Source organism: Colobus angolensis, unplaced genomic scaffold (assembly GCF_000951035.1).
Source record: "Colobus angolensis palliatus isolate OR3802 unplaced genomic scaffold, Cang.pa_1.0 Scaffold125, whole genome shotgun sequence".
In the NCBI taxonomy this organism is placed as follows: Eukaryota; Metazoa; Chordata; class Mammalia; order Primates; family Cercopithecidae; genus Colobus; species Colobus angolensis.
The window spans coordinates 5507382-5533195 of record NW_012113697.1 but is presented as its reverse complement, the minus strand read 5'-3'; the positions used below and the strand labels follow the sequence as shown (position 1 = coordinate 5533195).

Below are 25814 nucleotides of genomic sequence, written 5' to 3'. Positions count from 1 at the left end.
CCTGGCCAACATGGTGAAACCCCGTCTCTACTAAAAATACACACACACACACAAATTATCCAGGCGTGGTGGCAGGCACCTGTAGTCCCAGCTATTCAGGAGGCTGAGGCAGGAGGATTGCTTGAACCTGGGAGGCAGAGGTTGCAGTGAGCCAAGACCACACCACTACACTCCAGCCAGGGTGACAGAGCGAGACTCTATCTCAAAAAAAAAAGTTAATGTCCACTCCTGTTTTCATAGTTACATCCCTCCAAGAGGGATGTAACTGCTCCATGGTTCCGCCTGCTTGGGTCTTTGGGTAAGTCAAACAGGTAAGAAATGCCACAGTCCTTACTGGGGTTCTATCACATTCTTGCAGATAAGTAAGCCCTTGGATTTTAATGACCCATAAGCCTTTTTAGGTGTCAGAACAGATTTAGGACATTCATTCTCTTTGCACAAAGACATTCAGTTATCTATCTGAAGGCTTGCAGCCTGGGGGCTGGGGGCACCAATCTGTGAGCAGAAAAGAATCAGAGCAAGAAGGGGAGGGTCCCCACCAAGGAGGAGCTGTCCTGGGGAGCAGTATCTCTCTACCTTCTCGATGAGCTCGATGCAGGCAGCCAGGTCCATCCCGAAGTCAATGAACTCCCACTCGATACCTTCCTTCTTGTACTCCTCCTGCTCCAGCACGAACATGTGGTGGTTGAAAAACTGTTGCAATTTCTCGTTGGTGAAGTTGATACACAGCTGCTCCAGGCTGTTGAACTGGGTGATTCAAATATCAAAGAATTTGAGTGACCTTGGAAAATACATTGGAGATGCAGCAAAGCAGACAAGAAAGTAGAAGGCCACAGCTCACATCAAAGATCTCAAAGCCAGCAATGTCCAAGACCCCGATGAAGTACTGCCTGGGCTGCTTGGTGTCCAGCTGCTGGTTGATGCGGGTGACCATCCACAGGAACATCTTCTCGTAGACGGCTTTGGCCAGAGCACCCACCGAGTTGGTCACCTTGAAAAAGGATCACCCACTCAACCCTTGAGTTAGTGTTTCTATGGCTGCATTAAGTTGAAACATATGAAATTGACTTGAAAATCAAAAGCTGTTGGCTGGACATGGTGGCTCACGCCTGTAATCCCAGCACTCTGGGAGGCCGAGGTGGGCAGATCACGAGGTCAGGAGATCGAGACCATCCTGGCCAACATAGTGAAATCCCGTCTTTACTAAAAATACAAAAATTAACCAGGTGTGGTGGCATGTGTCTGTAGTTCCAGCTATTCAGGAGGCTGAGGCAGGAGAATCACTTGAACTTGGGAGGCGGAGGTTGCAGTGAGCCAAGATTGCGCCACTGCACTCCAGCCTGCAACATAGCGAGACTGTGTCTCAAAAAAAAAAAAAAAAAAAAGAGAAAAGAAAAAAAGAAAATCAAAAGCAATTGAGAACTATCCTATTTACAAAGATATTTTTCCAACAACATGGTTATAGCACATGACTCCAGCCCCTGGCCACACTTAATTACACCCGAGGTGAACACTTGATCCAGGTTGGATTAATTGAGTATCTCTCCTAAGAATTTGGAATTGGGATCAAAAGACACGGGTTTCAGTCTCAGGGTGAGGCTGGAAACACAGAGATATAAACTTGGGAGCTATGGGGTGGCCACAGGCAAGAGAGGTCCAGGAAACTTATCTGCTTAGCAAGGACACAACAGAGGAGAGAGTCAACAGCCCATGAACCCCAGAGGAGCTGGAGGGAGGCTGCCTGGCTCCAGAGGGCTCTTCACTTTCTAATTCCAGGTCCTCATGGCGTCCAATGGGCACTCAATGATTTGCATTCCTTCAGTTGCCTCTGAAGCCTAAAAATGATTTTTCTCTTAATGTGAAAGCTGGTTTCATGTGCATTTCTGATACCTGCAACTGAAAGAACTGTAAAATAATGGCTCAAATAACAAAAGATCTCAATCAACCAGATCAGAGCATCTCCATTACCTGCTGGACATTTTGCCCTTTAGTGACATATTCATTCCCAACCTTCACCCTCGGACAGCACAAGCCTTTCAGCATTTCGGCAGAATTCAGTCCCATCAGGTATCCGGCTTTGTCAGCCACTGAAGGAAGAGAAAAAAATGGATCATGCAAAAACAGTAGCTGCTAGTGTCCAGTCAGCCCCTGGCTTCTCCCAGAAGTGTTTTCTGTAATTCTCTTAGATGTTTTCATGTTGTTGTATCTGTACCAGGTCTGGACTTGTCCACTGAAACTTCAGTCCCATAGTCCAGGGCCCCATGGTTCTCAAGAACTTCCAATTTGCCTCCTAGATGCAACTTTTTTTTTTAGACGGAGTCCCGCTGTGTCCCCCAGGCTGGAGTGCAGTGGCCGGATCTCAGCTCACTGCAAGCTCCGCCTCCCGGGTTTACGCCATTCTCCTGCCTCAGCCTCCCGAGTAGCTGGGACTACAGGCGCCTGCCACCTCACCTGGCTAGTTTTTTGTATTTTTTAGTAGAGACGGGGTTTCACCGTCTTAGTCAGGATGGTCTCGATCTCCTGACCTCGTGATCTGCCCATCTCAGCCTCCCAAAGTGCTGGGATTACAGGCTTGAGCCACCGCGCCCGGCCCTAGATGCAACTTTTAACAATAAGAAGCTTCTTGGCCAATCCTGACCTACTTTAGGATATTTTGATTTCCTAAAACATGTTAATTACAGGCCGGGCACGGTGGCTCATGCCTGTAATCCCAGCACTTTGGGAGGCTGAGGCAGGTGGATCACCTGAGGTCAGGAGTTCGAGACCAGCCTGGCCAACATGGCCCTGTCTCTACTAAAAATACAAAAATTAGCCTGGCATGGTGGCGAGCGCCTGTAATCCCAGCTGCTCAGGAGGCTGAGGAAGAAGAATCACTTGAACCCGGTAGGTGGAGGTTGCAGTGAGCTGAGATCATGCCATTGCACTCTAGCCTGGGTGACAAGAGCAAGACTGCGACTCAAAAAAATAAAAATTAATTACATAGTTATGTTGGAGTCTGACAATATATTAAAATGTTATATGAGTAAATGAGCCACCACTTGGACAGTTGACAATATATATGAGGCACCTTCCTAATTTAAGCAAAGTACCACGCTCATAGTTGAAAGAGAAGTACAAAACCTGACCCTGCCTTCAAATGTTTGGAGATGGTCAAAAGCAGTTGACTTTTGGCTGTTTCCTACAGATCATGGGTTACATGTTTGCATATATTTCAGCAGATGTTCATTGACTTTGAGAATGACCTGGTGGCCTATATTGAGCTCATCAAAAAGGCAGAGAAATGCTGCTCCCCAGGGACTACTTTTTTTTTTTTTTTTTGGAGTTTTGCAATGTTGCCCAGGCTGGGGTGCAGTGTGCAATCTCAGCTCACTGCGAGTTCTGCCTCCCGGGTTCACGCCATTCTCCTGCCTTGGCCTCCCGAGTAGCTGGGATTACAGGTGCACGCCACCACCCCGGGCTAATTTTTGTATTTTAGCAGAGATGAGGTTTCACCATGTTAGCCAGAATGGTCTCGACCTCTGACGTCAGATGATCCATCTATCTTGGCCTCCCAAAGTGCTGGGATTACAGGCATGAGCTGCCGTGCCCGGCCTGCTCATGACATTTCTTCTCCTTGAACTGATCTCTCCCCCAGTTTTTCAGAATCGTACTCATTCCTCAAAATCCAAGTCAGTGCCCCTTCTATCAGGAAGCCTTCCCTGATTGCCCCAGTCAGAAGTGTTTCCTGTGTGAAGACTTGGAGCCCCCTCCACTGTGATGGGCGGGATTCTAGGATGGCACCCAAGGTGTGCCCCCTGGTGTACATGCCTTGTATAATCTCCTTTACTTGAGTGCAGTGGAACCTGTACAACTCCCATGATGAGGTGACCAATCAGGTGACTTTGAGTTAATACAAAGGGAGAATCATCCCAGGCAGGCCTAGGATAAGAGGCTGCTGAGCCTTTATGGGACACTGATAAGGTTATATAGATTTTTCCACCCTTTAATTTATGGCTTCACTTCCTTTTTATTACTTGAGAGTTTAAAGCATACTGCTTCACACAACGTGGGGCTGTGATCAAAAGGCAGAATTATCAGGAACCATCCATGTTGCCAGGCTTTAATTCAAGGAACTTGTAAGATGCATCATGAGCGCTAAGAAGTCTAATGAGCAGGAAGTATGGGGGGGAGTCAGTCACTGCTCAGCCCTTCCTGCTGCCCTCTGCTTAGTTCCAGGCCTCTTAGGGATGAGGCAGAGGGTGGCGGTAGGATCAGCCAGGTGAGAGTTATGGAGAGGAAGAACTGTTCACCATTCTTGGTTCAGGGCCAATTTCAACAGATGCTGGGGTGCAGGTGATGGGAGGAAGAAAACTTGGCTTCCACTTTACCATATCATTTTAGGCCTGAGTGATGAAGACTGCATTCAGGTGGAGAGAAAGAGAAGTTCACCTAACAATATTGTCTCATGAGAGTCCACCTTAAAAAAAACAACCACATCACGCCTGTAATCCTAGCACTTTGGAAGGCCGAGGCAGGAGGATCACGAGGTCAGGAGATGGAGACCATCCTGACTAACACGGTGAAACCCTGTCTCTACTAAAAAATACAAAAAAAAAAAAAATAGCCGGGGGTGGTGGGCGCCTGTAGTCCCAGCTACTCCCGAGGCTGAGGCAGGAGAATGGCGTGAACCCGGGAGGCGGAGCTTGCAGTGAGCCGAGATCGCGCCACTGCTCTCCAACCTGGGTGACAGAGCGAGACTGTCTTAAAAAAAAAAAAAAAAAAAAAAATTCCTTGTTTTTCAAGGATTCACCACTCTAAGAGTCCTTGACTGAGTGAGCAGACTCCTAGTGCGTGCTACAGTGAGCTTCGGGAAACCTAGATTTAATTTATGCAGTTTTGGAAGAACAGCTCTTGAAATGAATGCAGTTTATCTCACGTGGCCTCGCCCACACACGAACACAGCGGGACCCGATCCATCCCTTTCCCTGGAGGCGGTTACCTTCGGTGCCGTCCGGCTCCGCCTGCTCCTCACGCTGCTTCTGCTTGAACTTCATGTTCCCATAATGCATCACGGCTCCCGTCAGTTTGTAGATCCCAACTTTCTCCTCTGAGCTGAAGCCCAGGATGTCAATGGCATTCTGGAAAGAAAAAAAGGACAACTGTCATAGTAGGACTCAGGGATCCATATGCAGCCTCTTCTTGGCAAAGACCTTACCTCTTTTTTGTATAGCATGTGAGATAGCATTTGCCCAAATAAGTGGATGACAGGTGGGGTGTGGTAAATTAGAAACCATTTGTTTCACATGTTTGTGTGGGTGGATGGAGACTATGGGAAAAAGGTGTGAATTGTCTGTTTCCTTTCATCAAGTAAGAACTGATTACGTAAGGCCGGGCGCAGTGGCTCACGCCTGTAATTCCAGCACTTTGGGAGGCCGAGGCAGGCAGATCACGAGGTCAGGAGATCGAGACCATCCTGGCCAACATGGTGAAACCCCATCTTTACTAAAACTAGCTGGGCATGGTGGCTGGTGCCTGTAGTCCCAGCTACTCAGGAGGCTGAGGCAGGAGAATCCCTTGAACCCGAGAGGCAGAGGTTGGAGTGAGCCAAGATTGCACCATTGCACTCCAGCCTGGGAGACAGAGTGAGACCCTATCTCAAAAAAAAAAAAAAAAAAAGAGGAGAACTGATTATGATCTTTTCTCACTGTACATAGATTTGGGGGGCAGTTTTCTGGATGAGGCTACTGGGAACCATTGTATGATACTGAGAGCTGGGAATGTCATGGAGAATGACTAGGAAATAATGTTCAATGGCTTAAGAGTTCGGCATTGTAATCCAGAAATTCCAGCATTGTTCGGACTCAAGACAATCAATATGCATTATAGAATATTAGATCTGGAAGGGAAGATCATCAAAGATGGTATCATCATTTCCCAAATGAGAAAGGGGCAAGCTTTTGCAGAGCCCTTTCTATGTGCTAGACATTGGGTAGGCATCATCTGTATGTTATCTTATTAAATCCCCATGAAGCCCCTTTAGCTGTGCAGGTTTTTCCAAATTTCTGGATGAAGAATTGAGGGTCTAGTTGGTAAGCAGCCTGTCAAAAGTCATACAGGGAGGGTGTGATAAGACTGGGACTGGAGTTAGGTCTCGGTCCCTTCAAAACCTATGGTCATTGCTGGTTTGGTTTTATAACTACGTTGCCTGTCTTCCACCACAAAGGTTTCAACTAAAAGAAATCCTTCTCTGGGGTTCATGTATTGATTATGCAGTAGAGTTTGCAGCCTGAGCCTGTAGAGTGTCTGCTGGTAGGACTGAAACATGACTGGACATGTTTGGTGAGTGGGTAGGATAGACCCAGTAGGCCAACACCAGCAGGATGATATTGGAGAGTCAGGCATTCTTGGAGTGGCACCCCCTTTTAGTGGAGAATGAGCCTATGCCAGGATCTGGGATATATGGGGAGGAGAGATTCCGAGGCCATGATGGCTATCCCTTGAATCCATATCCCATTTCAGGGATGGATATCTCTGTCCTAGGGAGGCGTCATTATAGGTTAAAAGAGAAAGAACTCTTTCAAAAACACTGAAAGGAGTGGGTGAAAGCATTACTGCCTGGGGACCCTTTTGGAGAATGTCATCTCCAAAGGTGGAACCTGGGTATATGATGAGATGTCACTCCCATTATGAGGTTACCAATCAGTTGACTTTGAGTTCATAAAAAGGGAGACTGTACCAGGCAGGCTAGAAAAGCTCTGTGAGGCCAGGCGCAGTAGCTCACATCTGTAATCCCAGCACTTTGGGAGGCTGAGGTGGGTGGATCACAAGGTCAGGAGTTCAAGATTAGCCTGGTCAACATGGTGAAACCCCGTCTCTACTAAAAATACAAAAATTAGCCGAGGGTGGTGGCAAAAGCCTGTAATCCCAGCTACTTGGGAGGCTGAGGCAGAGAATTGCTTGAACCTGGGAGGCAGAAGTTGCAGTGAGCCAAGATCGCGCCACTGCACTCCATCTTGGGGACAGAGCGAGACTCCATCTCAAAAAAAAAAAAAAGAAAAGAAAGCAAAGAAAGCTCCGTGAGAGGAAGGAGCAACAGCTGCATCTGGCAGCAGGCATCTAGGTGAGGACATGACTTAGGCATGGTGACTTTTAGAATTTCTTAAGTGGGCCTTTCTCAGGGAATGGGGGCCTTGCAGTCATTAGCCTGGCCCTTTCTGTGCTTACAAGTTAGTGAAGACTGGGGAAACTTCATTAAAAATATATAACAACTTAAATTCAATTAAATTTGGTCTAAAACGGCCTCCATACATAGCAAACTATAACCTAAATCAGTACGTAAACAAACTGCAACCTAAGAGTATATGCTTGTGACAAATAGCTGAGTCTCAGCCAATCACAGCAGCTGAGCTTCAGCCAATCACAGGCTGCCAAACTGATGAGACGTTGTCCATATAACACAAATGCTTCCTCACACCACCTCCAGATAAAGCAAAGGCTGGCCTGCAACCAATCAAGCTGTTTCTGTATGTCACTTCCTTTTTTCTGTCTATAAATACTGCCTGCCATGTTGCTGGGTGGAGCTCTGAGCCTCTCCTGGTGCTGAGTGCGGTCCAACTCATGAATCGTTCTTTGCTCAAATAAACTCTGCTAAATTTAATTTGTCTAAAATTTTTCTTTTAATACTATTAGACCTAAGATAACAAGTTTATTTTATCATGAAAGTTTTTCTATTTGTCTTAAAACAATTAGTATCAGCTGGAAATGTCACCAAATGAAGGCTAAGAAGCTGGTCATGGGGCAGTGTCTCTAGGATGATGGGCAAGACCCCTTTTCACAAGCTCTTGCATCTTTTATATGGGCGGAGCCAACAAGGGTGGAGATGAATTACTCACAGATAGTATACTTTAATTAAAAATGTAAGTTCTGTAGTTAGGCAGACCTGTGTTTAAATACTCTGTCATTGGACCTGGTGCAGTGGCTCATGCTTGTAAGCCCAGCACTTTGGGAGGCCGAGCTGGGTGGATCACCAGAGGTCAGGAGTTTGAGACCAGCCTGGCCAACATGGTGAAATCCCAATTCTACTAAAAATACACACACACAAAAATTAGCCAGGCATGGCGTTGCATGCCTGTAGTTCCAGCTACTTGGGAGGCTGAGGCAAGAGAATCACTTGAACCCAGGAGGCGGAGGTTGCAGTGAGCTGAGATCACGCCATGGCACTCCAGCCTGGGCAACAGAGTGAGACTCTGAAAAAAGAAAGAAGAGAGGAAAGAAGGAAAGAAGGAAGGAAGGAAGGAACAAAAGAAAGAAAAGAAAAAGAAAGAAAGAAAAGAAAAAGAAAGAAAGAAAAGAAAAAGAGAAAGAAAGAGAGAGAAAGAAAGAAAAGAGAGAGAGAGAAAGGAAGGAAGGAAGGTAGGAAGGAAGGGAAAGATTCTGTCATTGACGAACTGCATCTTCCAGAAAATTATATATATTTTAAGAGTCAGCTTCCACATTTATGAAATGGAGACGATAATGACACCTACGCCAGAGTTGCTTTTCAGACTATAATGAGATAATGCAGGTAAAGCCACTTATCGCAGTGTCTGGCACATGTAAGTGCTCAATATATTTAGTTATTACTGTTATTATGATTATTAATCCTACAGGTACTTCCCTCAAATAAACACCACAGGCCAGACAGGTGTATTGAGGAGCTGGGTGTCTAAGGTGAGCCTAAAGTGAAAGGCAGAAAGAAAAATGGAGAGGCTGTTACAGAGTGGGGTTGGTTTTCTGCTTTATACTTTTTTATATTTTCTAAATTTTCTTGAAGAACCATGTAGATGGTTTTGCAACATGAAAACTTTCAAGAAATGTTATGTTAAAGATCTTATAAATGCAAAAATGCGTTCTAGTTAAAATGCTAGAGAACAGAACTGAAGGCCTGCTTTGGTGAACCTTCTGGATTCCCATTTTGGAATGCTGTGAGGTGGAGCTGAGTAGGGAGGGGCCAATCTGTGCTAATTCTCTGAGCTCTTGATCTCTGAGATCTTGAGTCTAATCACTTAGTATCCCTGGATTTCAGCTTTCCCATTAGCTCACTAACGTGTCTCTCAGTTCATAAACTCAATAATTCTGTGCATAAACAGACAAATAAATGGCATGCTTACATCTGTCGCCAGCAGTTCTTCACTGTCATCGATACTGGCCACTGTGACCTCTCCTTGGCTCACGAAGGGGAAGTCGAAGGGGTTGGTGGAGATCAGAAGCAAGTCTGTGAAACACAGAGATCCCTTTAATGGCTTATGCATAACTTACTCTGGGTTTTTTTTCCCCCCAATGTCACTGATTTGGAAGATAAGAAAGGTATTCCAAGAGCTTACCAATTAGTTCTGGCTTCTTGTTTGACATAATTTGGTAGAAAATATGATAGCTTCTCTCACTAGATAATTGAAATGTCACTCTGGATTTTTCCAACAGATCTAAGGTAACAAAAATAACGTGATTTCAGATTCCCAAGTGGTGCTTTTGTGGCCAAAACACCAACAGTTTTATAGTGTCTGGACTCACAGGTTTCGATGTCTGCCGATGCCAGCTTTCCTGTGGCTCCAAAATGAATCCGAATGAACTTCCCCTGTCCAATAACAGGTTGACAAATGATACAGTTATTTGATTTATATGGTTTTTGTGGCTGGCCTTGGATAGGTGCTGCCACAGATAAATTATAAATGCAAAAATGCTAGAGAACAGAACTGAAGGCCTGCTTCGGTGAACCTTCTGGATTCCCATTTTGGAATGCTGTGAGGAGGAGCTGAGTAGAGAGGGGCCAGTGTGTGCTGATTCTCTGAGCTCTTGATCTCTGAGATCTTGAGTCTAATCACTTAGTATCCCTGGATTTCAGTTTTCCCATTAGCTCACTAACGTGTCTCTCAGTTCATAAACTCAATAATTCTGTCCACAAACAAACAAATAAATGGCATGCTTACATCTGTCGCCAACAGTCCTTCACTGTCATTGATACCGGCCACCGTGACCTCTCCTTGGCTCAGGAGGAAGGGATGCCAGAACATGGGCACCTCTCCACCTGGTGCCCAGAGCTCCCAAGCTGGGTCAGCCAGGACTCAGGTAGCTCTACCCAAGCACCTGGTCCTGTTCCTACAACTCAGGGGATGCCCATAGGCTCCTTCTCCAGCTCTCTTCTTGGGACTACTCCATTCTTGACTACCTGCCTCATTTTTATCCTGTTCTCTCATACCTGGATTCTTGAATCTTCATAACGCCTTTGAATTCTAACTGGTCAGATTGTTCTGTCTGACTTTATTTTTTTTTTTTGCTTGTATTTTAATAGATGCTACTTCTGAGATTTCTTGCCTGAGTTTCACGTATGGCTGACTACAGAAAAATCTAGCTCACAGGCCCGGGCTCAGGCTCAGGCCTGGCTCTCTGGCTGCCAAAAGAACAACTCAGGGTCTAGGTGGCCCACTTTCTAGGGAGTGGGAGGTAAAATTTCATATGCGTGTTTGTGTGTATGCACCTGCTTCATACATTGTCTGCTTAATTGGTCCTTAGCGACACTGCGAGCAAATTTGAGGACAAAAAATGTTTTCTTGCTTGTTCCCCTACAGCAATGGGTGAACTGAAATGTGGATGATACTTAGTAATGCCTCAATATTTTCTGAATGAACCCTAGGAAAAGTTAGTGAAGGATCAGTAAAGGCATGCGTGCATTGTAAGTGCTGGGTGTTAAGTATTTTTAGCTGCTTAATGGAAGACAATGGAAGTCATCCCTAGCCTGCAAATATTTGGAGGGTGGAAAGAGGACAAAATAATTAGAATGATTGTGACTTCTGGGTCAGGGCTAAGAGTAGAGGCCCATGAACTCAGTAAATGGGAATGAGAAGTGGGAGTGCCTGAAGGTATCGTCTTTCACGTTAAGCTGGTGTCAGGCCAGTGCAATTACTAACTTGGTCCAGGCATAGGTAACATACCTCTGCCATGTAACATGTGCCCAGACCTTCCACAAGGAAGAGGAGTTTATTTGGGCACCGGGGAGGATACACATGCAGATTGGCAGTGCAAAGAACATATCCAAGGAAACAAAAGTCAAGGCTCAGAGCCATGGTCCTTGATGAATGTATCTACTTCCTCATCGATAACCATTTTATCTTTGAGGGTCGACAAAATACAAGTTTGAGACTATCCAACTACTAAGATGTGTGAAGTTTTAATGTACTTTTGCAACCACAGGCATAAGTGATGGCTTCGCCTCTGAGTACTTGCTCCACTGGCCAGTGAAATGAAATAGAGGGTTGGATGTGTGTTTATTTCCAATGGGAAGTAAATGTCTTTTTGATTAAGCCAATCCTAAGTAAAAAGTTGAAGGATGGCACACATCCTTCAATGTTTTCAGTATGAATCTATTCCATCTTTTTTTTTTTTTTTTTGAGACAGAGTTGCCTTCTGTTGCCCAGGCTAGAGTGCAGTATTGCAATCTCGTCTCACTGCAGCCTCCGCCTCCTGGGTTCAAGCAATTCTCCTGCCTCAGCCTCCCAAGTAGCTGGGATTACAGGCAGGCACCACCATGCCCAGCTAATTTTTTGTATTTTTAGTAGAGATGGGGTTTCGCCATGTTGGCCAGGCTGGTCTCGAACTCCTGGCCTCAAGTGATTCACCCACCTCAGCCTCCTAAAGTGCTGGGATTACAAGCGTGAGTCACCGTGTCCAGCCTATTTCAAATTTTTGAGCTCTTCTGCCTTCACTAGGTTTTCCGTGCTCCCAATCCCTGCTGAGTTGGAAGAGGTCAAATCTGCTAACTTAATTCATACTAAGGTTTCCGTGGCTACGTCAATAGCTATGGCTTAACGGACGTTTACATTTTAAAATGTTTCCACACAGAGAGACCCATTTTAGCATAAGGTTGATCTCTAATTGTGGGATGTGAATCATGTGAGTGACTTCAGGATGCTGTGAGGTGACATTGCCTTGTTAGGGTAGGACGGCAAATCCTCCCTCTGCCAGGGCCAAACCAACACTTTCCGCAAAGTGTATCAAAATATTCCCGGTGGGTAGACTGATCTCAATCACTTGGTGGTAGAAAAAGGCCCCCGTATATTCTAGTTTATGGGGCAGTTTTTCATATTCAGCATTTCGGGAGAGGGTATGGTTTTGGGAGAATACTTGAAAATTGGGCTGGGTCTTACAAATCTTGAGGAGTTGTCATTCCTCACAGTCTTGGCATTTCCAAAGGCCTCCAGCAGCGGGTTGGCTTGGATGATCTGATCCTCCAGGGTTCCCTAATCATAAACAAGAAGAGGAAAAAGAGGGTTTTGGATGGTTTTCTAAAGCAGCTCCTTGGTGAATACAATGGTGGGTGCTCTGGGCAGGTTCAGGGAGAGGTGTTGACCAGCTCCACCTGGTGGTCAGTGCAGTACCTACATCCCCACCCCCACCAGACCTAAGGCGTCTTCAAGGTGCCATCCTAGACAGGCTTTTATTAGCATAGCATCGAAGTGACTTCTGGTCATGCCAGGTTCTAGGCAGGAATATTACTTCCTCCATCAGAACATCCAGACTGTCTTTCTGATAACATTTCATTATAAATCATAGATTTTAATAACACGTACCTCTGTTATTGCATGTAATACGACCCACCTAGTATCCCAGATATTTGTGTTCAAAAGGAGATATAGAATGTGAGTAAAGCAAGTGATCCAAGAGATAATACCATAAAAACAGTGGTTCTCAAAAAGGTTTTTTATGTACCAAAAAATATGAGAATGATTATTCAGAAATCCACTCTAGAAAGCAGAGTTTTCACCTTCACCCTTCTGGGCCCGGAGCAACTTAAAAAATACTGTCAAACCTAATGGTTCTCAAAGTGTGGTCCCTGGACCAGCAGCGTGAACACTACCTGGGAATATGGGAGAAATGCCAGGTATAGTAGCTCACGCTTGTAATTAGCACTTTGGGAGGCTGAGGCAGGAGGATTACTTGAGGCCAATGGTCTGATACCAGCCTGGGCAACACAGTGAGACTCCATCTCTACAAAAAATAAAAAAATGAGCCAAGCATGGTGGTTCCTGTAGTACTAACTACACAGGAGGCTGAAGCAGGATGATCGCTTGAGCCCAGGAGTTTGAGGTTACAGTGAGCTATGATGGTGCGCCACTGTACTCCAGCCTGGGTGACAGAGTGAGATCCTGTCTCTACAAAATAAAAAGAAAGAAAAATGCAAACTATGAGGTCCCACCCTAGATCTACACAATCAGGAATTCTGGTTCTGGGGTTTGCCGCCCTTTGTTAAGAATCCCTCCTGTTGATTCTGATGTGTACTCCAGTTTGAAAACCACTGGTGTAAACATTCCTTCTCCAGAGGAGGATGTGGAGTTGGTCAAAGTCCCTCAGCTGTAGCTGATGGAGCTGGTGCCAGAACTCAAGTCCATTCTGGTGGAACCACTTCCTCCTTTGCTCCATGTGATACTGTGATATAATAGGAGTGGTATATTTTGGTCTTTCTCTAGTTTCCTGGTACACAGCCCCTAAAACCCTTGGAATAGCTGAAGGGATAAATGTCCTTTTGTGTGCTAATGAGATGATTGGTGGCTTCGGGGTCCTGGAAAGCTCAGGATGGGGGCTGGTTGCCAGGGAACCAACCATGTGATTAGAAGGTTGGAACTTTCAGTCCTATCCCTGACCCCTGGGAAGGAAAAAAGGACTGGAGGTTGAGTCAGTCATCAATGGCCAGTGATTTAATGAATCATGCTCATGTAATGGAGCCTCTGTAAAAACTCTACACAGAAGGCTTCAGAGAGGTTCCAGGTTGATGAACACCTGGGGGTGCTGGGAGGATGTCACCTGCAGAGACTATGCCCCTCCCCCATACCTTGCCCTAGACATCTTTTCCACTTGGCTTTTCAACTGCGTCCTTTGTAACATCCTTTATAACAAACTGGCAAATGTAAGCAAAGTGTTTCTCTGAGTTCTGTGAACCATTCTAGGTAATTGTCAAACCTGAGAAGGGGGTTGTGAGATTCCCCTGATTAATAACTGCTTGGTTAGAAGTTCAGGAGGCCCGGACTAGTCCCTGGTATCTAAAGTGGGGGCGGTTTTGCAGGACAGAGCCCTTAACTTGTGGGATTTGATGCTTTCTCTAGGTAGTGAGTATCAGAATTGAATTGAATTGTCGGACACCCAGAGAACTGGAGAATTGTTTGGCATGGAAAAACCCCATGCGTTTGATGTCAGATGTGTTCTCTGTGAGGATACAGAGAGGAAAGAAAGAGTTTCTCCTATCTGTCATCTCCGCTGAGCGCATACCCTGCATATACTTGGTGCTCATCCAGGCTTCAAATTACACTTATTCCAATAAGCCTCCAGATGCAGGTGGCTGCTCACCTGCATTTTGCCTGGTGTCTCCTTCTTCTTATCCCCAGTAACTGCAATTGTTGCAAAATACTGGATGACACGCTTGGTGTTCACAGTCTTCCCAGCCCCGGATTCTCCGCTGCCAATTTAAAAGTAAATGGGATAAAGGAGAGTGGCAGGGAGGGCACTGGTTTCCAAGACGTGATGGCGCAAACAGGGGTTACTCACGTGATGAGGATAGACTGGTTGTCTCGATCTAGAAATGCAGAGGGAAGCAAAACAAAACAAATAAACAACAAACAGAACATTAAAATAAAGTAACAGTGGGGGAGGTTGGAGAACATGGGCTCTAGTTAATGTCTCTGCCATTAACCAGTGGTGTGATTTGGGCATGTCTAATCTTCTTTGGGACAGTTTAGGCAGATTTCTCAAATGTGGAATGTGCAACATGACCAGCCTGGGAGGTAAGTGATTCTCTATTCACTGTGGTGAATCCCACAGTGTAGAAGTTACTCATGTTCGTAGATCTTTAACTCCCTGCTAGCACTTTCCCATCATCCTTTTCCACAAAGAAAGCAAGTGTCAGGTTCAGACCTTGTGGCGCCTCAGCTTTTCATTAACATTTATAGATGCTGATTGGTTTTATTGCATTTTTCTTTTACCTTTACCTTCTACTTGTGAAAAGTGATACTGGTTTTTCACTTACAATAGAGCATGGTTTGCACTGTGTCCCCCTAAAATTCATATATTGAATTTCTAACCCCTAGTACCTCAGAATGTGACCTTATTTGGACATAAGATGTAAGGTATTTAGTCAAGATGAGGTCATGCTGGAGTAGGGCAAGCCACTGATCTAATGTGACTGGTACCCTTATAAACAGAAGAAATTTGGAGACACACAAGCACACAGGGAGAATGTCATATGAAGATTAAGGCAGGGATCAGGGTGATGTTTCTATAAATCAAAAACAACAAACATTTCTGCTAGCAAACCATAGAAGCTAGGAGAGAGGCATGGGCCAGATTCTCTCTCAGCGTCCTCACACGAACCAATCCTGCTGACACCTTGACTTCGGACTTCTATGGTCTCGAACTGTGAGACAGTACATTTCTATTGTGTAAGCCCCCCAGTCTATGATACTCTGTTACAGCAGCCATAGCAAACTAATAGAAATTAGTATTAGTATTCCCTTTAAAATTAGGGTATTAGTATTAGTATTCCCTTTAAAATTAATATAACATTAATTGATTTCAAGAAAAATATTAAGTTTGCAGACATGGCAAGGAATGTGATTGTGAGAAAGAAATGACAGAAATTTGGGCACCAAATTGATTTTTAAGCATCTACACGTCTCAGATGTGTGCTGCTTTTTTTTTTTTCCGAGATGGAGTTTCACTCTTGTTGCCCAGGCTGAAGTGCAGTGGCGAGATCTCAGTTCACCACAACCTCCTCTTCCCAGGTGCAAGCAATTCTCCTGCCTCAGCCTCCTGAGTAGCTGGGATTACAGGTGCCCACTACCATGATGCCTGGCTCATTTTTTATATTTTTAGTAGAGACAGGGTTTCATCATGTTGGCCAGGCTGGCCCTGAACTCCTGACCTCAGGTGATCCACCTGCTTCAGCCTCCCAAAGTGCTAGGATTACAGGTGTGAGCCACTGCACCCAGCCTTGCTTCTACTTCTAGTATCTCTTCCAAGTCAAGTCAGGTGAAGGTTGAACAGACAGGCTTGATATTAGGCATCATGGCATGACAGTGTTACCATGTCTCTACTCCCCAGGTCATTCTGGAAATTTAAGGAGTTGATAGGGAGACTGAGTTTGGGGAAGAAGGCAGGAACACTGCTTTACCCATTTGTCTGAGTGGCTGCCAATATAGTTTCTCTTCAAAGTGCACCTGGATTGCGAGTTCCCTGGGGACAAGGTAGGGCATCTCGTTGCGTTCCACCTTCTCCCAAATAAGCATGAGCTCAGTGTAGCTTCAGCCATAACCACAGGCCTTGTCATGCACTGTGACTGGCAATGGAAGATGTACCCCTTGCTTTTCGTCCCCAAATCATTGGACTCTCTGAAGATCACTTTGATTATTGCACCATTCAGATGACCAATGCCCCCCAAAGGCTTGAAAAATTAACTATGGATGGCTTCAAAAAATGTGAATCAAAGAAATTACTCACCAGTCAGCATGAACTGATAGGCATTGTCAGAGATGGAGAAGATGTGGGGTGGAGCCTCCTGGCGCTTTTTGCCCCTGTAGGCAGCCACCACCTCGGGGTTGTACACCGGCAGCCACTTGTAGGGGTTGACGGTGACACAGAAGAGGCCTGAGTAGGTCTGGAAAAATCAGAACATTTATCATTTGGATCTTGTTTTTACTCAGAGAGAGACATGGAATAAAAAGGTGTTTACAGACACTCACGTAGATCATCCAGGCTGCGTAACGCTCTTTGAGGTTGTACAGCACAGCAGGTTCATGCAGGTGAGTCATCATGGCCATGTCCTCGATCTTGTCAAATTTGGGAGGGTTCATGGGGAAGACCTGGTCATTGTTCAGAGTGAGCGTCTGGGTATTGAGAGGAAGAGCAGGTAATAAATGGGTGAGCCAAGTACCTGCCTTGCACTTTACTGGTGTGGTGGAAGTAGTGAGATATCGTGGAACAATTACCCCATTGTGATGGATAATTTTGTGGATCCTTTCCATGACCAGACATGATCCATAAATAACAGTCCTTGAAGAATCTGTTTCCGGTCAAACTACGTGACCAATTCTGGTCTGATGCCCCCCGTCATCCTGTTATCATGTGTACCAGGAGTGGGTTACAGGTGTGCAGAGCTTTGGAGCCCTTGGGCCCCAAGGCCAGGTTGCCTCTGTTTACCTTATTTATTGTTGAGTGCTGTGATGAGACAAAGGTTAGAAGGTTACAAAGAACTGCTCCCAAGTGTTCTGTGCTTTTCCACCTCAATATCTCTGCTCATGAGGGTTCCTTCAGCTCAAATGTCTTCATGAAAATTTTGTTTAGAAACTTTCAAAGCTCATCTCTAGCACCACCCCTTCCACGACCCATCTCTCCCCTATTGCTTCAAGGCTCCCATAATTATTTGTACCTCTGCTCTAATAGTTCAAACATTTGGGGGTGCATCATGGTTCTTTGCTGAATATTTTCAGAAAATTATTTATTTATTTTTCCCTTCTGTATGTTTTTCCCACCTTTCTCCCCCATTCAATCTGGCTCTGTACTCCATGGCTCAGGAAAGACAGAAAATAGGTCAAGAAAAGGAAAAGAGCTTGTAATACTTCCTGGATTTTGATTTCCAAAAGCCTAAGTCCTTAGGAAAATTTTGAAGGTTTCACAGAAAAGGTAAAAAGAAGGAGTTTCGCTGGTATAGACCAAATTTTTTCAGGAAGGGAGGCACTTCCATTCCACCACCCCAGACTAGAAAAAGAGAGACAGACACCCAAAGTAGCCAAAGGGGAGGCAGAAAAGTCTATGTATCCTGAACCTCTAAGAACTGGGGTTTATTTCTTTTCTTTTCTTTTGAGAAGGAGTCTCGCTCTGTCGCCCAGGCTGGAGTGCAGTGGCATGATCTTGGCTCACTGCAAGCTCTGCCTCCCAGGTTCACGCCATTCTCCTGCCTCAGCCTCCTGAGTAGCTGGGACTACAGGTGCCCACCACCATGCCCGGCTAATTTTTTGTATTTTTAGTAGAGACGGGGTTTCACCATGTTAGCCAGGATGGTCTCGATCTCCTGACCCCGTGATCCGCCTGCCTCGGCCTCCCAAATTGCGGGGATTACAGGTGTGAGCCACCGCGCCTGGCCAGACTGGGGCTTGTTTCTTAATAGATCCTCCAGGGAGGCTCTGAGTCCCCATTGTGGTGCTGTGTAAGGTTCTGAAAATGTGACACATCCCTGAGGTGGTTGGTGGTGGAGTGACCCCAAGAGTGACTGAAAAAAATTTGTCCCAGCCCACTGAAAAGGGGTCGGAATCAGAGGCTAAGTTTAATAAAAATAAAAGCAAGGTCTGTCTCACATGCCTGAGTTTGTGAAATGAGATTCATACCTGCCATGTACATCTTTGGGAAATTCTGGGAAAGCAGGTGCAGAGGTATGCTTATATTTGCAAAGCAATCAATGCTAGGACCTAGACCTGGTGGATGCCCAGTAAGTACTGAATGGTACATGATAATTCTCCACATTAAATGAGTCAATGGCTCCAGAGCTTCCTCTGTAGGAGCCACTCTACAGCCCAGAGAGGTATAATTGGTCGGCCTATCCAGTATCAGCCTCTTCCTTAAATAGCCCAACCTTTCCTGCCCTCACCTCCTGTCTTCCTCTAAAGCAAACACAACAAAACCCCTCAAGGCCCAAGTCCTTGAAGAAGGAAAAAGGCAAGAGTGAAGATGCATGTAATAGCAGCTTTCACCTGCTAGTTCACTGCAGAGCAGATAAACCAAGTTTTGTTCTATCTTCAGATTCCAAAGGACCAGCATGCAATTTCTAATATTCTACTCCAAAGAAAAATGAGCATGTCCGTATTATCGAAGACATCTGGAGTCAACACTCACCCGGTCATCGAGGGTCTTGACTATGACTTTGTCATTTTCCCTACTCTGGATCGTGCCTTTCACATACATTTCCTTATCATCTGCTACAAAGCAGGCTTTCTTGGAATCGAATGGACGATTTTGAGCCTCGATTCTCTCCTTCTCTGGTTTCCGGAGGTAGGGAGCTGCTTCTCCAAAAATGGCCATTTCTGCATCAGAGCTCATGGCTGCAGAGGGCTAGGAAGACCAGAGGGACTGCTGAGTCTTGTGCTTGGGTGACTACTGAAGCTGCAGGGCCCCAACCCTTATTCCATTCAAACAGGCGGCCAGATTCAAAGGCTCCTAGATTGAACATAGGTCCTGAGGGATCTGTGGCCAGGTCTAGGAGCTTTAAGTGTGCAAGCGGGAATAAGCTAAAGGGGATATTTTATTCTAACAGAAAAGTGTGAAGGTTGTTTTTTTATCCTCTGAGTGTCGATTTTGGGAGTATTTTAGTTCAGTCCCATGTGTACATGTCTGAATTAATTAGAGCCAAGGTGAACCCAATAAAAGAGGTTTCAGGAAGTACTTTCTTCCCTTCTTTTTTTTTTTTTTTTTTGAGACAGAGTTTTGCTCTTGTCGCCCAGGCTGGAGTGCAAGGGCTCCAGGTTGCAATCTTGGCTCTGCAACCTCCACCTCCCAGGTTCAAGTGATTCTCCTGCCTCAGCCTCCCGAGCAGCTGGGAATACAGGTGCCTGCCACCACACCCAGCTAATTTTTTGTATTTTTAGTACAGAGGGGGTTTCACCATGTTGGCCAGGCTGGTCTTGAACTCCTGACCTCAGGCGATCTGCCTGCCTCGACCGCCCAAAGTGCGGGAATTACAGGCGTGAACCATCACGTCCAGCCTAGGAAGCACTTTCTAAATCGCTCATCATGTTTGAGCCTGTGATCTCTGTATCATTCTAAAATCTTAAGAATATTTGAAAATCATCATTGGAATGCTGATAATTCTTATTAGACATTTCGGTTAGCCCCGTCAAAAGTGAATGACTTGAACATGAAGATTTGTCACATTTGTTTAAATAACAAGATGGTGGGAGGCAAAATGGCCCAGGGCGATGATCCCAAACTTTAACATGCCAGAATCCCCTTGAGGGCTTGTTCAAGCACAGATTACGGGCCCCATCCCAGTAGTTTCTGATTCAGCGAGTCTGAAATGGGGCCTAAAAATGGGCATTTGTAGCAAGTTCCCAGGTGATGCAGATACTGCTGATCCAGGGAGCACACTGAGGATGGCTGGCATAGGGCCTTCCTGTTCCCAGAGTGGTGCTTGAAATGTAGCAGCTTCAGGCAGGACTTCATTAAGAAATTCAGAATCTCAGACCTACCCAAGACCCACCCACCTGACCTCAGGTGATCTGCCCACCTCGACCTCCCAAAGTGCTGGGATTATAAGTGTGAGCCACTGTGCCTGGCCAACATAAATATTTTAATAAAAATTACCATATTTTCCAAAACAAAAAAAATTAGTGAGAAGGATAATGTTGTTTTCCATTTTTTGCGAATCTCTTTACTGTCTCCTTAATGGAAGACTGTTGGATTCTCATATCTGCTTCTGTATTCATGCCATTGCTGTATGTTTGCTGAGAGTAAATATAAAATATTTAGCTATGTAATTCAGGAAAGGCAAGAGTATTTTAGTCACCTTTTCAAATAATTGTGAATTTTCTTCTTACTCTACCAAAGCTTGACAAGTGTTAGTTTCTTAAAGGCTAGTTGCAATGTGGAATCTGAAGCCGTATCAATAAACATTTCATACTCCATTATATTATAATCCACTAGTCTGTCTTGCATTTTGAGTGGATCTTCTTTTCCCATATGTGGACTTCCCATATGTGGTTGTTTGGAAAATACTGGTTCACTGAATTATATAGTACTTCCAAATGTGGACACATTATCTTACACAATATAAAAAAAGTACAATCATTAATATCACCACCATGATATCATTTGAAAATTCTTTCAGTACTAGGAAACTGTCAAGCTAATGGTGGCAAATACATGTTTTCCTGTACACATTCTTGTTTAGATTTGAAGGCTCAAGGTTGTGATTTATAACCAATGCTGTCAGTTTTTCCTCAAGATGACAACTACATTGTTCCTTTTGGAGAACACGTTTGCCAAATACCCGAGTCTGAATAACCACAGCTTGTCTGCTAGTTGGTCTTTTAAATAAAAATGGTGCTTTGTGAATGAAGTGGCTAGTTCAGCTTGCAACTCACACAAATGCACGTGTGCTTTTCCAGGAGACAACCATCAAACTTTGGTGGACTTCCCATGTCATCACATAAAATTATTAATGAAACTTTTTAGTGCGAGTATATGGTAGTGAAGAATACAGTAATTACTAATGCAGTTTGGTGTCATGCCTTGATTTGTAATAAGGTACCAGCCATTTATTCATCCTTGCTTTTGCATCACTCAAGCAGTGAAAATGGCAAATAACAGCTGGGTATTACTGTGAAATTGTTTTAGCCTCACGTACCTCCTAAAAAGTTCTTGGGATTCTACAAGGACCCACAGACCACACTTTGAGAATGACTGCCCTATTGCATAAGGGAATCCTGACTGGTTACAGGTTTACGACCTTATAATATGTAGCTTGGCTTAGCGTTAAGCATGATACCCAAAAGTGTTGGAAGATGATTTACATCAAAACCATCTGTAACATAATCTCTGTGACTGGGACAAGGGAAACTAATTTTTTGATAAGGGCCTCAGAGAGATGTTTGGGAACCACTGGTTTAAAGCATTACTTTTATGAAACTACTCTGCTTTTCCAAAGCCAAAACCACGGCACAGTCTCATTGCTTGTACACAAAATAATTTTAGGCAAATATTTCTTAATTTAATATTTTGTATGCTTACTTTAAAGCCTATTACCTTATTTTATCAAAACATGCCATCAATTATAAGTTCCACAAATAAAGAAAAAAATGCAGCTAATTTAAACTGCAATGCTCCTTTCTGTAGATTGTGATATGTATCCTCATTTCAGAGAGAAATTTGTAAACAATGTACAAAAATCAGAATTGATAGAAATAGGGTAATATTTGCTTAACGTTTAGGAAGTGTGCTACATCCATGTATTCTATGATATAAATCAGTGTTTCTCAAACTTAAATGGGCATATGAATCCTGCTGTGAATATTCACTAGGTCTGGGGTTGGGTTTGAGCTTTTAAATAAATATCTTACAAATTTCTCAGCTAATGCTAATATAGCAAGAACACAGGTAACTTTAAAAACAAATAAGAAAAAATGAATCAATGTAAATAAAAATATTAAGCAAATTTACAGTATTGGTGTTAACATGGCTATTGCAAAACTTGCGATGGCAATAGAAGAATAAAGTCTGAAGTCAGGGAAAGGCTGCCATAACTGATAACTGAGCCATATTTTTAGTCCTCCTGGAAAAACAAGGCTTTTCCATCTGGGCCTCACTGACAGTTTTCAAGTAGAGATTTTTCTCCCTTTATTTACTCTAACCGTGACTCAGAACCCAGTATCTCCTAGTAGTATTACCTAGATGATGCTTGAGTTATCCCTCCATATTCCTGCAATGGGGCATCTAACCTAGTTGAATACTTTTAGGCACAACTGTTTTGTCTTTGGGGCAGGTTTGATAGGCCAAAAATTCTTCTTGCTTTAAATTAAAATCTCGCTCTCCGTAATTTCAGGACAATAGTTTCTCATTCCACCCCTTGGTAACAGCAGAACTAGTTCAGACTTTCCTACGTGACAACTCTTCACCCTTTCGATGGCTGTTCTGTGTTCTGCTTAGCTTTATCTTCTCCGTGCTAAATACCCTCAGCTTCCTTTGCTTCTTCTATGATGTGCTTCTGAATCCCTTACCATCTCGGTCACTCTTCCCTGAACCCACTCCTGTTAATCTCTTACAGTGTGATATCCAAACCACATGCCACCCTCCGCTGGAGTGTACCCTCACCTCTCTTGACCTAGGTGTCATGCCTGAGGTGGTGATTGCCTGTTGGCAGCCACGTCTCACACTGCTGATGTGCCACTCCCTTTCGAGCAAAGCCCCTCAATCCTCTCCGTGCACGCATTTGCTAAGTCAGATCTTCTCCCTATATTTATGCAACTGGGAGTTGAGACCCAAGGGAAGACCATTCATTTTTGACTGATAAACTTCACCTTGTTAGATCTGATCCAAGTCTCTAGGCATGACTCATGCTGCCCACTGAGCACCACCCTCAAGAGTTTCCTTAACTAGCCTCTTCTCTGTTCCAAGAGCAGGACCTGCTTCCAACATTGCATAGCTGTGCCCCTTCAACCACCTCTGTTCCTGTCTTTAAGGGCCTTCTAACTGAGATGACCACCCCCGCCTGCCTAATCTCCATCACCCACTTCTGAGGGTTCCTCTCTCTCTGTTTACCCTCTGTGTACCATGACACCACTCTCAACTTTCATCCCTCTCCTGGGAATTTCACCGCTACTGTGTCTTGTCAGCAATGATGTGGTCATGAGTCAATGACACCTTGCCTTTTTTGGTCCCAATTCATCTAGAATTACCTCTAATAAGCACACATTTTAAGGGGATAGGGTTTTTATTACCACACTGGGCATAGGATTGAACGGATCCCTCCCCATTCCTTCAGTATTACACATGAGGGAAGGTGCAGCTGTGCGGATTCAGGGGTGCAGAGTCTGCTAAAGGAGTAGCAAAGTTAGCCTGTGTGTGAAAACTGCATCTGGATCCTATGAACATCATGTTCTGGGCCAACTAAGTACTGTATATTGACTTGGAGCTTGTATGTCAAAATTCTGCATCATATTTTGTACATTTTGGTGTAATGAGCAAATACGAGAAGCCATTCTTCCTTTGGTAAAACCTGTATATATATTTTAAAATCTACGTTTAAGAATAGTTAAGTTATTGGTTTCAAATTCATCAATTTCATCTTCTTATGCGTGTAGCAAGAATGAGAACGTGTAAAACAATGTTGGCTAATTTCAATGGTTGCATTCATGATCAAGCTGAAAATAACCCTTACCTTCTTGGTTCCCAAGTGATGGTCAGTGTCCTTCAGGAATAAAGCGTCTTCCTGGGGATAATTTGAGAAACAAAAACCAAACCAAAAAACAAAACAAAACAAAACAAAAAACCCAAATGAGCTACAAAGACTTTAAATAAATATAGAAACTATATTTGTTCCAGTATATCTACCTTAAATAGAAACACAGTAGACGGTGTGGAATGAAATAAACTTGCTGTTTTGAATTTTTACTTTTGATTAAAATCATTATTCTTTAGTTGGTTAATTACAATATTTAATTAATACTCTCTTGAGAAACTTCTGTGTGTACAATGCACTGTGTCAGCTCCTTAAGGGGGTATGAAGAAGAAAGTACAGTATCTTCCCTATACGAATGCAAAAGTTAGTAAGGGATAGGAGAATGCTCGAATAAGTCTTTGAACAGGATTAAGATAAATTTTTAAGGAGTCTAAACAAAGTACTATAGGAACTTAGAAAAACTGCTTCTGACTGGGGGGCTGTGAGGGGTCAGGGAAGAAAGAAAGTAGAGAGAGGAATGCTCCAGATTGCAGCTTGGATGCTTAGGGGCAGTCACCTTTTTTTGGCAAGAAGAGAAAAGTTATAAATTGTGGACAAAGACTTCTTTATTCTCTTCAATTCTCTAAATTCCCCCTGCAGATGATGAAGGTAGGGCAGCTGAAAAGTCACCTGGGACTAAGGAAGCTCAGTTCTAGGAGTTTATAAACTATGTTGCTATCTCAAGGAGGAATGAGTGTCTGAAAAATTTTCAATATCAAATGTAATTTAAGCAAACATCCTATTTACCATTCAGTGCTTCTATGGAGCCAGGGGAACATTTCATGAAGCCCCATTTAGGCAGGAACAGACACTTAGGATTTGGTTTACTATTCTTGTTGCCTCCTTCCTTCTCCGTCTTTAATGCATCTTAAATAATCTCCAACTGTATCCTAAAATTCTCACAAATTTCTTAAAAAATTAAAGTATTACATACTGTTTTCTGAATCTCAATTTAAAAAAATATGGAGGCAGAGCTACAGAAATTCTAATATCAGTTCTGTTTAGTAGCTGGTATGCTTTCTTTGGGCTTCTGTTTCCTTCTGTAAAATGAATCAGATGCACCAGAAAATCTCCAAGGTTCCTTTCAGCCCTATGAGTCTATAACAGAAAGTACCCCAGTAGAGATGGTGGCCTGAATTCAAAGCATCAGAAGTCTCTGAGGGATGCTATTGCACTGTCAGACTCAATCCAGTCCCAAGTCCATAAAATATGCCATGTGAGAACCAGTCAGTTCAAATCAGACTATGACACATTGTAAGATGGGTAAGACGCTTGAGATTATTTCTTCCCACAACCATTTTTCAGAAATCCTGACATGGGAAACAAATTAAATAACCATAAACATGTCAAATAATAGCTTAAGCAACCACAGAAGAGATACCACAAGTTACCATGTTAATTTGCTAACTGAACAGTATAACATTGACCTGAACAATCAGAGGAGGAATCATGCATTATATTCAATTTTGTTCTGCAGGTGAGTATTTTTTGTCTTATAACTGCTTATATTCTTGTCTTTTCACCCCTTGTAAAAGTTTCTTTCTTTCTTTCTTTCTTTCTTTCTTTCTTTTTTTTTTTTGAGACGGAGTTTTGCTCTTGTTGCCCAGGCTGGAGTGCAATGGCACAATCTAGGCTCACCACAACCTCCACCTCCCAGGTTCAAGCGAATCTCCTGCCTCAGCCTCCCTAGTAGCTGGGATTAGAGGCATGTGCCACCACGCCTGGCTAATTTTGTATTTTTAGTAGAGACAGGGTTTCTCCATGTTGGTCAGGCTGGTCTCGAACTCCCGACCTCAGGTGATCCATCTGCCTCGGCCTCCCAAAGTGCTGGGGA

At 44.0% G+C, this 25814-nt stretch overlaps 1 protein-coding gene across 1 annotated transcript in view; it reads right to left on the bottom strand.

Annotated features, from left to right (window-relative positions):
- MYH13 (myosin, heavy chain 13, skeletal muscle) overlaps nt 1-19089 on the bottom strand; it is a 66960-nt gene extending 47871 nt beyond the window's left edge. The window contains exons 1-13 of the mRNA XM_011933292.1: nt 18886-19089; nt 16740-16883; nt 16498-16654; nt 14551-14578; nt 14353-14461; nt 12159-12251; nt 9529-9592; nt 9342-9440; nt 9129-9232; nt 4979-5117; nt 1969-2087; nt 842-991; nt 540-747 (exon numbers count right to left, since the gene is read on the bottom strand). Coding sequence (XP_011788682.1) covers nt 540-747; nt 842-991; nt 1969-2087; nt 4979-5117; nt 9129-9232; nt 9342-9440; nt 9529-9592; nt 12159-12251; nt 14353-14461; nt 14551-14578; nt 16498-16654; nt 16740-16883; nt 18886-19089 — 1618 coding nt within the window. The remainder of the gene's footprint in view (nt 1-539; nt 748-841; nt 992-1968; nt 2088-4978; nt 5118-9128; nt 9233-9341; nt 9441-9528; nt 9593-12158; nt 12252-14352; nt 14462-14550; nt 14579-16497; nt 16655-16739; nt 16884-18885) is intronic.
- Nucleotides 19090-25814: the final 6725 nt, after the last annotated feature.